Source organism: Pelecanus crispus, chromosome 9, assembly GCF_030463565.1.
Source record: "Pelecanus crispus isolate bPelCri1 chromosome 9, bPelCri1.pri, whole genome shotgun sequence".
Lineage (NCBI taxonomy): Eukaryota > Metazoa > Chordata > Aves > Pelecaniformes > Pelecanidae > Pelecanus > Pelecanus crispus.
This window is the reverse complement of record NC_134651.1, coordinates 28,787,131-28,800,833: the sequence shown is the minus strand read 5'-3', so window position 1 is coordinate 28,800,833 and position 13,703 is coordinate 28,787,131. Positions and strand designations below refer to the sequence as shown.

The 13,703-nt window shown below is 47.9% G+C and overlaps 1 protein-coding gene across 2 annotated transcripts in view; it reads right to left on the bottom strand.

Annotated features, from left to right (window-relative positions):
- Window positions 1-2,527: 2,527 nt before the first annotated feature.
- VPS8 (VPS8 subunit of CORVET complex) overlaps window positions 2,528-13,703 on the bottom strand; it is a 77,019-nt gene continuing 65,843 nt past the window's right edge. For both annotated transcript variants that reach the window (XM_075717049.1, XM_075717050.1), the window contains 2 exons: window positions 4,237-4,317; window positions 2,528-3,504 (listed from right to left, as the gene is read on the bottom strand). In XM_075717049.1, coding sequence (XP_075573164.1) covers window positions 3,355-3,504; window positions 4,237-4,317 — 231 coding nt within the window. In that variant the 3' untranslated portion in view covers window positions 2,528-3,354. The remainder of the gene's footprint in view (window positions 3,505-4,236; window positions 4,318-13,703) is intronic.

Sequence of the window (13,703 nt, the reverse complement as noted above, 5' to 3'; positions counted from 1 at the left end):
TTGGTTTTGCAGCTCAGTAGGAGGGGGAGCAGGCAGAGATGAAGCGTGGCTGTCTAACCAATACCATGCTAGACTGGGGTGTAAAATGATAGGCGAAGCAAGTGACTACCTCCAAACACACAAAATCCACCCTCAGCTTTGCCTGCTGCTTCCTCCTGTGCTGTTTGGTGCCAGACACGTGCACTCAGGACCAAAAGGCCTCAGGGCCTGCATTTGCCTGAAGAATAACAAAATTAAAAAAAAAAAGTTTATCAGCCACACCACTGTGTTGGCAGAGCTCGGGGATAGCGTGGAGGTGCCCGTGGGAGGTGGCCCACAGGCTCAGTAGTGCGTGTGCTTGTTAAAATACAGCCTAAGGTCAATCTAGCGGAGAGAGGAAGCTTCGGCTCCCGCTCCTTTGCACCCAGTTCAAGAGCGGATTCTGAACAGGGGTTTCCTCAAATAGCTGGTAAGAGCAAGCTGTCTCGCTGGTGGTTTGGTTTCAGCCCTGCTTGATGAAACAAAAATGTCATTCTCAGAAGATTTCGGTCAGCTTGAATCAGTTGGAGTCAGTAATAACTGTGTTTTCAACAGCATTACTGAATTTCTTTGTGTATTTGCTGTTTACGTTTCAAAAGTCATTGGTGAATTTAAGGCTGTATAAATGTGTACAGTTTAGTGATTGATACTAGATTATAGTCCGTGTTATAGGATGGCTCATCTCTCTCACTGTATCCTGACAATGTATTACTAATTTTATACACTTTGTAATCAGTACCTTTAGAAAATGTTTAGGCAACAGTGTGTGTATGTGCACATGCGCGTGTGCTAGGAGTTTACCATAAATGGTTATAAAGTAATACTGTACTTTTTAGACTAACACTTTCAGACAAAAATAATAGGTTTTATAGTTTTGATGACTTACATAAAAAAGTGCAATGCTTGTTAAATGAGGAACTTGGGCCATTGCATGAACAGATACATTCTCACAAGGCACCTGAAAATACTCTGTTTTTCTGAGGGCATTTAAACGAAGGCCGTAGTAAAACTAAATAGGATTTATTTATTTTTTAAGGGCGGGGTTGTCTTTCTTGGTTAACTAAGGTTCCTAACAATGTTTTAGTGTCTTTTGACCGCTCAGACACATTCCATAGGTAGAAGGAAGCATTATGTATAAACCTACAGCATTTATTCATATTTAATCTTTCAATTGTAATCTGCGTGGAGAGCTGAAAAAGCTCACTCTTGTGCCTGGCCTGCCTGAACTTTCTTCCCAGAGGCGGCTTCTCCTTCCCAGGAGGACGGGGTGGGCTGGCAGATGCGTCCTCCCAAGGGACTAGTGGCAGCGGGGCCTTTCCCGGGGACAGGGTGCTCCTCGCCAGCTCTCGCTGCGGGCGCCAAGCACAGGAAAGGCCATCAGGGCCCTCTGACGTGGCATGAGCTCACCTTGTTTGCAAGCAAGCAGGAGCCGCCTGCTCCTGCTGTTGAGGGGGCACCGGCTGTGAGCACAGTGAAATTCAGTTGGGTATTTATGACCAAGACTTACCGTAAGATCCTGTGGTCTTGCAGGTTCATATCACTGTCGTCAGGATACATTCTTTCTTAACTGTAAGTAATTAGCAATATTCACAAGCTGTGAGTGTCTCTTACCCAGGATTTGTTCAGATGTCTTAAGCACAATAAGCTGCCTCTTCCTTCTGTTGTCCCTGTGAAATGTCAGTGGAGCAGCCTGGCGTGGGACAGGGCTAGTAGTTCTGGAAAGCGTTTCAGCAGCCAGCACAGTGGCAGGTTTCTCACTGTGCTCCATCACGCACCCCAGTTCAGAAACACGCTCTTCACAGAAACGTGATTTCTTTTTGCACAAACACTGGCATAGACGTGCTGTAAGAGACATGCCCTGGGCTCGTTGCTCCACTCTGCCAGGGAGAGGTGTGTATATTTCCTCTTTAATAAAATACTAAACAACTGAAGTTCTGCTTGTCCTAACTAACTGTGCATTTTCCATACTACAGTGAAACATTCTGATATTTCCAGCAAAGGAAGGGTCACTTATGGCTTCAGATGGTGGCACCTGAAACGCACCCAGTGCTAGGCAGAGAAGTGTAATAACCAGGTGGAGCACACCAGGCCCAGCCCCACCTGGGTTTGGGCACCTGGTAAGTACTGGGGCTGGTGGGCAACCTCACAGCCCAGTTCTCACGTGCCTGTAAAAGAAGAGCTGCCCCAGTGTCGTGGTTTAACCCCAGTCGGCAACTGAGCACCACACAGCCGCTTGCTCAGAACGCCCCCCCTCACCCCGGTGGGATGGGGGAGAGAATCGGAAAAAAAAAGTAAAATCTGTGGGTTGAGATAAAGGCAGTTTAATAGGACAGAAAAGGAAGAGAACACTGCCCAGGTTGGTATTGCAAAACAGTGGGTTGAGCTTAGTAGTGACAAACCTCTCTGACCATCAGCGCCCATCACACCGATCCTCTCCCCTTGCAGCCCCCAAGGGCCTGCAGCACCTTTTTTTACACGCACGCACGCACACACACACAAGCTCCCCCCAGCCCCCCCCCAACACAGGTGCAACAAGGTGAGAGGGGAGGTTTGTGCTTCACCCGCAGTGACAAGATCCATCTTTCTCTACCAGAGTTCAGTGGCAACTGTACTAAGAAAACAGCAGCCAGCAGCACTGCCAGACCAGCTGCCTTCTTACCCACTCCCCACCTGCACAGCTCACGCAGGAAGGTTCAAACAAGGGCCTTTTTAATGGAAGTTTGTAGGAACTCACTGTGCGCAGGTTAGTTTGCTTACGCATGTATCATCTTCTGCATTCTTCAGCCTTTTCCAGGTTTGCCTGTTCTGTGCCCTCAGACCCCGTGGCTGCTGCCATAAGACAATGGGCCAGGCCTTGGCAAAACAACTGCTTTTACTAATACTACAATTATAACTCAGGTATGGTACCCGTCCACAAAAACAACACAGCACCATGAAACACAGGCTCTGGGCACAGGACAGGCCACACTCCTCCAGTGGAGTGGAGCTGACTCGGTTATTCAGCAAAGTTACCGCCACTGCTGCGAGCCTCCGGGTCAGCGCAGGCAGCCCAGTGCTGCACGGTGCTTGGGCACGCTTGGTTTTGCCCCCAGAGTTCACAGCTTCCAGCCCAGCTGCCCCATGGCTGCCTTGGTTTAGTGAGAGGCAGCAGCAGAGCTGGGAGATCACCCGCTGCTACAAACCCACCAGTGCCCAGCAAGACTCAACGCAGCACAGAGGGTTCTGGGAAAGGCGGCAGAGGAGGAGAAAGTCCAGTGTTGGGATGGAAAGGCTTCCCAGCATGGAGACCTGAAACCAGCCGAGGCCTTGTTGCAGCCAGGTCTGGAGGCAGGAGCACTAGTCTTCAGCCAGCGGAGGGGGGGCCAGATGGAGCTGGAAGTTCTCATTCTGGAAGACACTACTGGTGGCCGGGTCACCGTGGGAAACACTGAGCAGCCCGTGCTTTTCACTGCCATGGCCACGAGAGAGTTCTGTCAGGAGAGCTAGCTGCAAGACAAAACCCAGACAGATCACTGTCCAGCAGCCTGGGCAGACTGCCTAGAAGCACTCGTACAAGCTGCAGAAAGACAGTGCTCATCAGGGGCTCACCTTTTTGCTGCAGCAATTAGAAAAACCTTAACACATGTAAAGAAAAGGGTACATATGGTATGTAGTGACCCTACAGAGCTCAATGCAGGACAACAAGTCCTGAACTAAACAACTTTCCAGGTGCCTTTAGGTTGTTTTAGAGTTACATAATTGAAAAACAATCCCAGAAAGAGCTGAAAGTGCCAACAACTGCAGCCAAAACAGGCAGGAGGCACAAGGAAAATGCAAGGGACACGGAGCTGCACTCTCCTTGGGACAACATGGAGGGGGGGTCAGGAGGAGGGAGCCTTCTGTGTGATCGCAGGAGCCACACAGTGTCTGGAGGGGAGGTTATTTGCAAATCTAAAAAGAATCCGAGAAACCTCACACCACAGACACTTTTCAGGCCCAGCCCCAAAGCCAGAGGCATTTCCATGCTTTCACTGCCAGTGAATTCCCCAGCTCTGTCAGCGGCAGTGTAGCTGGCCTTGTGATGTGAAACAGCCAGCTCTATGCACAGTAAATTGCCAGCACTAAACGAAACCCAAGAGAAAAGCCAAAGCCCATGCTGCCAGTGCTAATATCTGGCTTGACAACATGCAAAATACCCTTCACCAATTTAAAACCAAAAGGAAAACAGGTGGTACGTACTCTGGAAGTTCCTCGGTTGAGTCGGCAGAGTTGGTCAAAAGCTTGGATTTGCTGAGGATCCAACAGAGACTCTGAACTTGTCTGATAAGGAGAGTGAGAAGGTTACAGAAGCAACACACAACAAGATGTCAAGTTCATATACACAGAAATTCATCCCAGCTCCTGTCCTTGGGCCTGGAGGAGCCAGTCTGCAACCTGTTCAGGGGGCTTTTTTAGCCATGTTTCCTTTGGCTTGAGGTCATTGTGTGCACCTTCATTTTGGAAGAAAAAAAAAATCCTATTGTTGCACAAAGGACAGACACCCTTACATCGACAATGACTTATTGTTGGGGTCTGTAGCTGATGGCAGACAGACTAACAGTACTAAGTTACCTTTGGGGGAAGGAAAAAAAAAAAGGAAAAAGGAGAGGCAGAAAAAGAGAGAAAGAAAAGGGAAAAGCTTCCCCCATAGCCAGCTAGGAAGAGAAGTAATGGGTCTCTGCGGACGAGCAGCCTCTCCTGGGCTCTTCCCCAGGCAGCAGCAGCTCCCCCCAGTCCTTTCTCGTCATCTCCTGGTGGTCTCCCACAGCCCCGTTCAGCCTCCCTACTGGGTCCCGACACAGCGCTGACTGCAGCATGCTGTGATCAGGCACAGATTGTGCGTGGCTGTTACGGGGAATGATTACTGCGCCAATGACTATTATCTACTAATGGTATCTCTCCTAAGGTCCATTTTTTCCCCTAGTAGGATGTTACAGACTAAAACCTGGAAAATGAGGGCTGAAAAAGGGGGGGGAGGCAAGGTGACTCACACATCAGTGGCAGCCACATCCCCTGAGAAACTGGACACAACACACATCGCAGTACTGCCCAGCAGTGTCAGCATTTGCGGGGTACGAGCAGTTGGGTACAAGGGTAAGTGTCAGCCCAGCAGCACTGGGGCAGTTCCAGAGTTGCAGGTGAGAGCAAACAGAATTGCAAATAGCGGGACCACAGCCTCCAACAAGAGCATTAACACAAGGAGGGCTGCATACATACTCAAACTGCTTTAAAAGGCATCATCTCGGGGAGACATGACAAAGCATCACAGATTCTTGTCAGTTTGTTCCATTTTATCACATCACAATGTTTCTATTTTGAATGTTTCTGCTCATATTCCAAAGCAAAAGCATCATCAAGAAACTACAACAGGAGCCAGGGAGAACAGCCTCCCTCATGAGCAGCAATCTGGCATCTGTTGTCTCTGGGGATCTATTTTTAAGGGAACATTCAATGTTCATTCTCAAATATTTTCCCCAAAATACATTTCCCAAGGGCTATTAACCCAAAATGCTACAGTCCTACCAGTGGGTACTGACTGAAGTTGCGTTTACTGCAAACTCTCTTTGGCAATGGATCAAGCCCAACCTGAAGAACTAGTATTGCTGCCTTCAAGGAGTGCGATCAACTGGAACTAGGGCTGAGCTCCTGGCCCCACGAAGGCAGAAGGGCCTTGGCTGTTCCTCGAAAGTCAAGCAGGGTCACCAGGAGCTGGGACCGTTCCTTGTCAGGCACAAGCGTGCTCCTCTCTGCCTTTACAGGCTCCTACCAGCAGCGAGGCCCTTCTCCCAGGAGAGGCATTCTCCTTTGGGGCTGCAGCACATTCGCTTGCAACACCCAGCTTGCTTTGTACGTCTCATGCTTTATGGTGTGTTTAAAAAGCATGTTCAAAAGCCCTGTGAAGATGACTCCCAGTCCTATCTGGGGAAATAAGCACATGCCACAGCAATATGGTGCTGTGCAGGGCACAGCACGCTTGCTCCCAAGCTTCTCTGGAAGAGCTCGCCATCAGCTTGTCACAAGAGCCAGCAAGACTCGGCAAACACCCTAGAAAGCACACTCCGATAGTTATCCTAAGCCTGCAATTATCCTAAGCCTGGGGTACACTGCCATCCAGGTTTAAGGTACAGCTTATGGATGCTCCTGCCTGGGGGGACTGCAGGCTGCATTACAGCTCTGTCTCACGGCCCTGGCGAAGCACCCTATGTCCTGGGCAGAGCTAAGGACCTCTTGGACAAGGCTCCTTCTGAGCAGCCCTGCCCAAAGCGGATGATGAGCTGCAGTCTGCAATGGATAAGGCCTGGGGGCAGAGGGGACAACATTTTGCCAGAGGTCACACTGTCTTAGTCTTTGACTCAATTTTTAATCACTACCCAAGGAAAAAGGGAAACCCTGCTGGCAACCGTGCAATGAAAATCAACTAAAGTGAGCTGCCTTGAAAGAAAGTTACTGTGGACAAAACCTGGAGCGCACACACTGTGGGGAGATGGGAATGCCACCACGCAGAGCACTGCCACTGGCATCAGCCTTGGTTTCCCCAGGCGACACAATGCCCCCTCCCAGCAGCAGCCCTCCACCCTGCACTGGCAGGGCCTTCTGCTCCACCTGAGAGCCATGTTGTCCCCAGACCTCAGCAAAACTCTTGATCTGGGAACGCTTTACCCAGAGCCTTGGGTTTGTCTTCTCATGCTCTCCCAGAGCACCTTTACCTTTCCCTCTCTTCTGGCAGCTCCTCCATCACATGCTCCCCTTCCTACTCAGCTCTGAGCAAAACACAGCCAGGGCAGAATCTGGCCACCCACTCCTTCATCACGTGAATGGCCCAGAGATGGCTCAGAGCTGATGAGCCCAGGAGTGCTCTGGGGGAAGATGCACTGAACCTGCCATGGGTTTCCTGAAGCCTGAATCATTCCATTACTCTCCTGAAGCCACATGCATCTTGCCTTTGAGATGTTCATGAGACAGTCTGAGAAGAGAGGAATGTCCTGAGTGCAGATCGCTTATGCTGGAAGCATGTGCTCAAGCTCACTTCTTGCCCCTCCAAGATATTCTTCACATTGTAAATAACTATTTGCTAATCACCAATCAAGGAGCCAAATGTCCATATTCCCTGTACACACAGCATAGGCTTTGAATCAGAGAGCCTATGACAGTGAGGGTCAGCTGACAGGTTGTACAGGCACTTCCAAGGGACATGCAGGTCATTCTCACTTGGAAAAAAACAACAAAAAGCAAGGAAAAACTGCCCTCCACAGTGGCTGTGGCCACAGGCATTCAAGGACAAGGAAAATACAATATAATTGGCCTCCCCTCTTCTGCTATCTCTCTACCACGTGTATGTAACTATCAATCAGACTGTTCTCCAGGCTGATGAGCTGAAATATTGCAGGCAGTTCTTTCTGTTGTCATGGAAACAACTGCTGTCAGGCCTTTTCCTTTTTTAACCGTGTCACTAAAGGCATGTTTTCATTCAAGAGCTACGGGGAGGCTCTCAGAGTCCAGCATCAGCACTCAGGCATCAGTGGAATCCACTTGGCTCACTTGCTCACACCGCAACACAGCTTCTGCCTCCGGTGCTACTGCAGGGCTACCCAGCTCGTTCTTGTCTAGATCAATACGAAGCGGTTCAGCACCTCCAAGCCATTTTCAGTCAAATCCTTATGCCCCTTCGGAAAGGCCTCAGACTACATGCAGAACCCAAGGGATGCAATTTATGCCCTTGAGGATCTGGGCCAGCAAGGAGAAGAAAGGTTCCTTTTTGTTTTACTGTTCTCATAGATCCCACCACTATAATGCTAATCTCCATTGCACATTTTGCTTGCATATATTCCACCCGCCTCTTGTAGTCACCACACAGCCCTTCTAAGCCTGCAATTATCTTTAATTTAGCAGCTACAAAATCCATCATCAGCTAGTGCCTAAGCAAAGCAGATCATACAGCAGTTGTAAGTAGAGGCACCATTAATAGTCACGCCAAGAGATCCATCTAAGTGCTGCCTCTCAGAGCCATACCTTCCACAAAAGATACTGCTACACCAATTAGAGCATCAAAGCACCACATTACCCCAGGGGGCTGCTCCATAACGAAGTGCAGATGCAGCCAGAAGTCCTGGGGAAAGTTTCAGGATTCCTAGGAACAAAAGCAACACCCACCTCCCTCATTTACAGAGCCAAATCCACAGGCAATGGACACCAAGTCCACCTTCTGCCATTCCTCCCCTGTAGCTGGACACTTATTTCACCATGGCTCAAGTAGCCTTACAAAAAGGTACCCAAATTCAGTTTTTTAACGAGAGCTGAGCCAATTAATGTAAAACTAAGTAAACCTACTTCTCTTCTGCAGGATAAGGACCTGCTGTTTTCATTGTACTCCCAGAAACCTGGAACAATCAACCAAAAAGAGAGCAAGGCAAGCAGCTGCTCTGACCCGAAGTCGCTAGAATGACACTAACTTTACAAAATTGTTAATGAACTTCAGAAAGCCTCAGGACATCTCTCGTAGAACAAAAGCGTGCTGCTGCAGACCTCTGCAGAGCTACTGCAGCATGATGCACCACTGCTACGGGACAGATGCAGACCGGCCGATCGCTGTGGAGGTGGAAACAGAGTCTTGCAAGTCACTCTGGGCAATGCGGCAAGTGGGCAAACCTTTGCTGGGAAGAAGTCCCAGAGCCACTGTAGCTGCGCTACGGCAGAAGAACGTGCTGCTTCAAGACCAGCCTCCACAGCGTTTCACCACTTACCTCTGCTAGCGCACACAGGAGCAAAACCCCTGGCAGCAGGCCAGGCCCTGCCTGCTCCTGTTTGGATGCAGCGGCAGCCAGTACCACTGGGGCTGGCAGTGGCAGGCAAACCAGGACCTGCTGCCTGCAAGTGAACAGAAGCACTGACTCACCAAAGCCCATCGCAGAGCAGCCTTCCCTCAGCACTGCTACAGCAGAAGCAATCTGTCACACAGGTCTGTGCTGCGGCTCTGTCCTCTGATCTCTTCAGGAGCAGAATGGGAAAGGCAGATGTCTCTTATTTCCAGTTGAACTTAGCTGAACTTAAGGAGCAAACCTCCCACTCAAGGCAAGGGAGAGGACAGGCTTATTTGTCCTCTAATAGACTCACTGCTGCTGCAACATGAGATACTGCAGTGACTGAAGAGACAGGAGGAAGGAGAACTGTCTGTATTAAATATCTAGAAACACATTGGCATACGTCCATTCTCCCTCTGCTAGCTGGTCTGTTTAGCAGCACTGTTGGAATAGTCCCTTGGACTTCCGTTGATGCCTTCAGCCAAAGGAGCAATACCACTGTTCAGGATTAATTAAGATAAACAAAAACCCCACATATCCTCACTGGACACTATGGCCCAGCAGATGAGATATTTATTTATAACATAGCAAGGCTTTGAGGGGAGCATGGCAGCACATGGATTAAACATTACATAAAGATGATGCACGACAGGCCTGTGCTCAGGCTGATCTCCATTCAGTGCCTCAACCCAAGAGGACAGAAGTGTCATGCATGAAGGCAAATAATTCATTTTCTAAACATGAGCTAAGACGCTGTTAAACAGCATCCCGCAGGAGCCAACCACAGAAGACTCAAGAGGTGCAGTGTTCTCTCAATGGCAGGAGTTTGGGGAGAGAAAGGGAAGGTAAAGACTTGTAGAAGAAAGAAGTTCTACTTGGTATAAGAAGGATTAGTGACCCCTCCTGCCAGAGGCTTATTGACAACGTGACCCCAAACCTTACAGAAAACCTAAGCGGACACCTCTGCTATCTGTCGCCTTCATAGCTGCTGACACTGGTGCAGCAATCTGTTACTGCTGTTTAAGGGGGAAGTTTATAATGTGCTTAAGAACAACTCTGGCCCTGGGAGCTCAGCTGCAGCTGCCCAAGCCTGTCTACACTCAATTCACATATAAACCAACAAAACATATTGTTTTCATTGTGCAACATGAGGGTAAAAGGAATGGCGAGGGAGGCAGGACACGGAAACTGCAGCTTTCCATTTAAGGGATTTACAAGAGACAGACGCTCATCTGCCACCTGCATTTCTGAAAGCCGCCCTCCAGAACAGCCAGTGACACCCTCGGCTACAGCAAACACCACTGAAACAGCTGCAATTCCCTCTCGTACCCTCCCATCCGGGGACTACAAACTGAACCAAAACCTCAGCTTCTATTTATTTCGCTCCCTTCCTTCAGAGGAACATCAGAAGAAAGGAGTCATCTGCACCCTTCTTAACCCTTCGGCCTTTTGGTTATTTCTCAGCTTGGAATGAGTACAAACCACGGAGGGGAGCAGCAATCGCCCCTCCAGCAGCAGCAGCAAGCACAGCATCAGAGGCAGAGGTTACTGGCAGTGCAGCACACTGACTCTCCCAGCCCACGCTGGGTCTGGAAAAGCAGCCTCTCCTACCAGATGGAAAGTCACGCACTTTCTTTCCTGCCTATGCTCCAAGGCAGATCTGCGAAGACAGACTGAAAGCTTGCAATTTCACAATGAAGACGTATGTAATGAGCTGTGCCAGTTCCTTGGAGAACAGATATATGACTGTCAAGCAGTGTGTTAAACTACACATAACTATTGGCAACAGGGACTGATGCAGTTTGTGGGAATATCAACAGGTTGCAACAGCCCCACATCTGTCACCGTATTTAAATTACTCTGTTCTACAGATCCTCCTAGATATGAAATGTTTTATTAAAAGGGAGGAAATTTTCATTAAACTGTAACAATAGTTTCTTTGAAATTAAGATGTAAAGTAAAGCAACCCACTGAAAGTTTGCCGTCTTTTCTCTTGACCAGGACGTAACACTTCCCTAGGTGATCCTAGGAGCACAGACCAGTCTCACCGGTCTTCGCTTTAGGCAGTCTGAAAGTCAGCTGTCTCTGCTTCGTGTTAGCCTCTCACAGGTCCTAGAGCACAAGAATTTGGACTGCAGGCAGGAAGAGGAAACTTCTGCCAGGCTACAGATTGCTGTATATGAAGGATAGGGGAAACAACTACAATTCAGTCTGATTTTCTCAAATAAAATCCCAACAGAACGAACTAACCTATGAAAAGTACAAGAAAATAGTCAATTTTTATTTAAAAGCTGCTAAAGGATAATTATGGTTTTGAAATTACCAGTTTTAAATTTGTATCTTATTTTCAGTTTTAGCTTTGCTGCCAGTGCTCCTCTAGCTCCTAGTTCAGACTCCCGCACTGGGTTTTCTTCTAACTAAATCACTTTTGTTTCCAATATATTACAAGATATCTTAGAAAACAGATGTTCTGCAGAAGCCAATGGTACAAAGTGTCTTCTGTTCCTTCCTCACATGGATTTCCTATGCATTGTTGAAGACATTAAGGAACCTACCACCAAAACCAACTCCAAAGCTAAAGGACTGGGAATTTTCTCAGTTAATACATATGTGGGAATATTCTCTAGAAGACAATGCATAATCTTGTAACTGTATAAAATGCTAATTATCTGCTTGGTGTCTTTTGGGGGAAAACAAACATGCCTGGATATTTTCAAAGTTATAAAGCCCTTGGAAAATTTTGATATTGCTGGGAGTCAAGCTAATAACTGATGGTCACCGTTACACTGAAAACAGTAAAATTGGCTTTGTCTATGATCAACGGGGGTCATGTAACATTTAACTTGCTCTAAAATAAGCATTGGTGAAAAAAATGTCCTAAACCTTCATTGTTACCCAATAAAAAGCACACAGACATGCTGCAGAGGGACATTTAACATCTCAGTTAAGTGATACAGTATGGTACCAACACCTCACAGGTGGAAGTCGGTCAAGAAGTTCCAAGTTGGATGGAAGGCTGAACTGCAAAGAGGGACACTGGTGGCAGGCTGCAGAACAGAGCTCAAAGGTAGAGTCTGATAAACTGGATTAACTACGGATCACATTCATTGTCCGTCCTGGCGTGACTTGACAGGATTAAACTCCTGAATAAAACATATTTGCCATCTGGACAGCCTTTAACAATGGTGCCCTTAAAACCCACATGCATTCTCAAACACGGACTAACCAGAGCATGTCAGCTTAGGGGTTCATGGCGTTTTCTGCAGAGCTTATGGCCCAAGAGCCAAGACTGTGTTCTCCCCAATCCCTAGTATGTAGGCTGGCAGAATAAATGGAAAACACAAACTAGCTCACTGTAACAAGGCAAATTAGTTTTGGAGATCAATGACTAAGATATCAGGACTATTTGACTTATGTATTTAGGCAGAAGCCCAGCTACTGTGCTTTCACCTAATATGCCTCTGTTAACTTCAAACACCATAATGCAAAAAAGCATTGCAAGTTTTAAATCAGATTAAAAAACCACCACAATCACACAATCTTTCATTTCTTGCCACACTTGTTTATGGGATGATATAAGGTAAGGAGGACAGGAAAGATGATCAGTTTAGACACAGAAGATTACCCTTGGTAAGACAGAAAGGTTTAGAGGATAACACAGAAAGCACAAACTTTTGGTAGCAAAACCAGGGGAAAAGCCCCTTTGCCCTTCTGTCACTATTCCCCTTCGCTGGGGCAGAATGTCTCAAGCCCTCATCACAGCAAGGCACCATTTAAATAAGTGCTATAATGGTTCAGGGCTGGCTTGTGGCATCTCTCCACCTCCCCCAATTTCAAGGCGATTGCTACAGAAGTCACACATGCAAAGCAGGGATAGGGAAAACACTGTCTGTTGGGCTGTCGTTTCACATATAAATCTCAACATCATTGCAAAATTCAAACTGACAGTCTTTATTTCAACAGAGCAGAATCGGTACTATGAAATGCACTCCAGATGCTCAATGGCATTTCCCACTATGAATCTATTCCTAATTCAAGGCTTGCTAAGAAAATAAATACTTAAACTGAAGATTTCACTGTGGAAAAAAACCCCACATTAGGTTTTGCCAAGACACAGACTAAGCCTTTAGGGTCCTCAAAGTGGTTGCAAAGAAATACCCTCCCCACAGAGCTACGTGCAAAATGTCCCAGAAGCTTCAGAGCTGGCTCTCCGGGGTCTAGGAAAGGCAGGGCTGGAAGCACAACTGTGTTAGCGGAACCTTCCTCTGGGATTTCCTGTTCATTTTTTGCAGAAGCACCAGCTGTGGAAGCAAGAGCAGCTTGACCAACACAGACCTCAGGGTCTGCCCAGTGTCAGCGGAGTTGAGAGGGGATGCAGAGAAGCCCTTCACCAGAGAACTGCAGCACCAAAAGGTTGAACAAACCTTGTGACAAACAGAAATAAATCCCTTCTGTGCCTGGGGTGGCACCAGAGACTGGTGCAGTCTGTCTTGAACCCAGGCTGAGAAGGGCCCTTGGGAACACATGAATGTGGCTTGGGGGCGGGGTGTGTGGGGGGTGTGTAGCCCTGCAAGTCTCCCCTTTCCTTCAGTCCCTTTGCTTGCCCACACCTCCTCGCTCCAGCATCATGCATCATCCACCAGGCTACTGTAGAAAATGCACCTTTCAAACACAGATCAAAATTCTGCACAGACATGTCAAAACAAGCGTGGGGAGCTTAGCTTTTTTTCATGCTTAATTCTCTGCTTGAATTTATTTAAGGCTGCACAAGACCAAACCCTGCCATACCGGCATGCACCAGCCTGCCTCCAGCAAGCGCTTCTGCGCTCCAGGCAACCCTCCTCACCCTTCTACTTTTGGCTCCAGTGG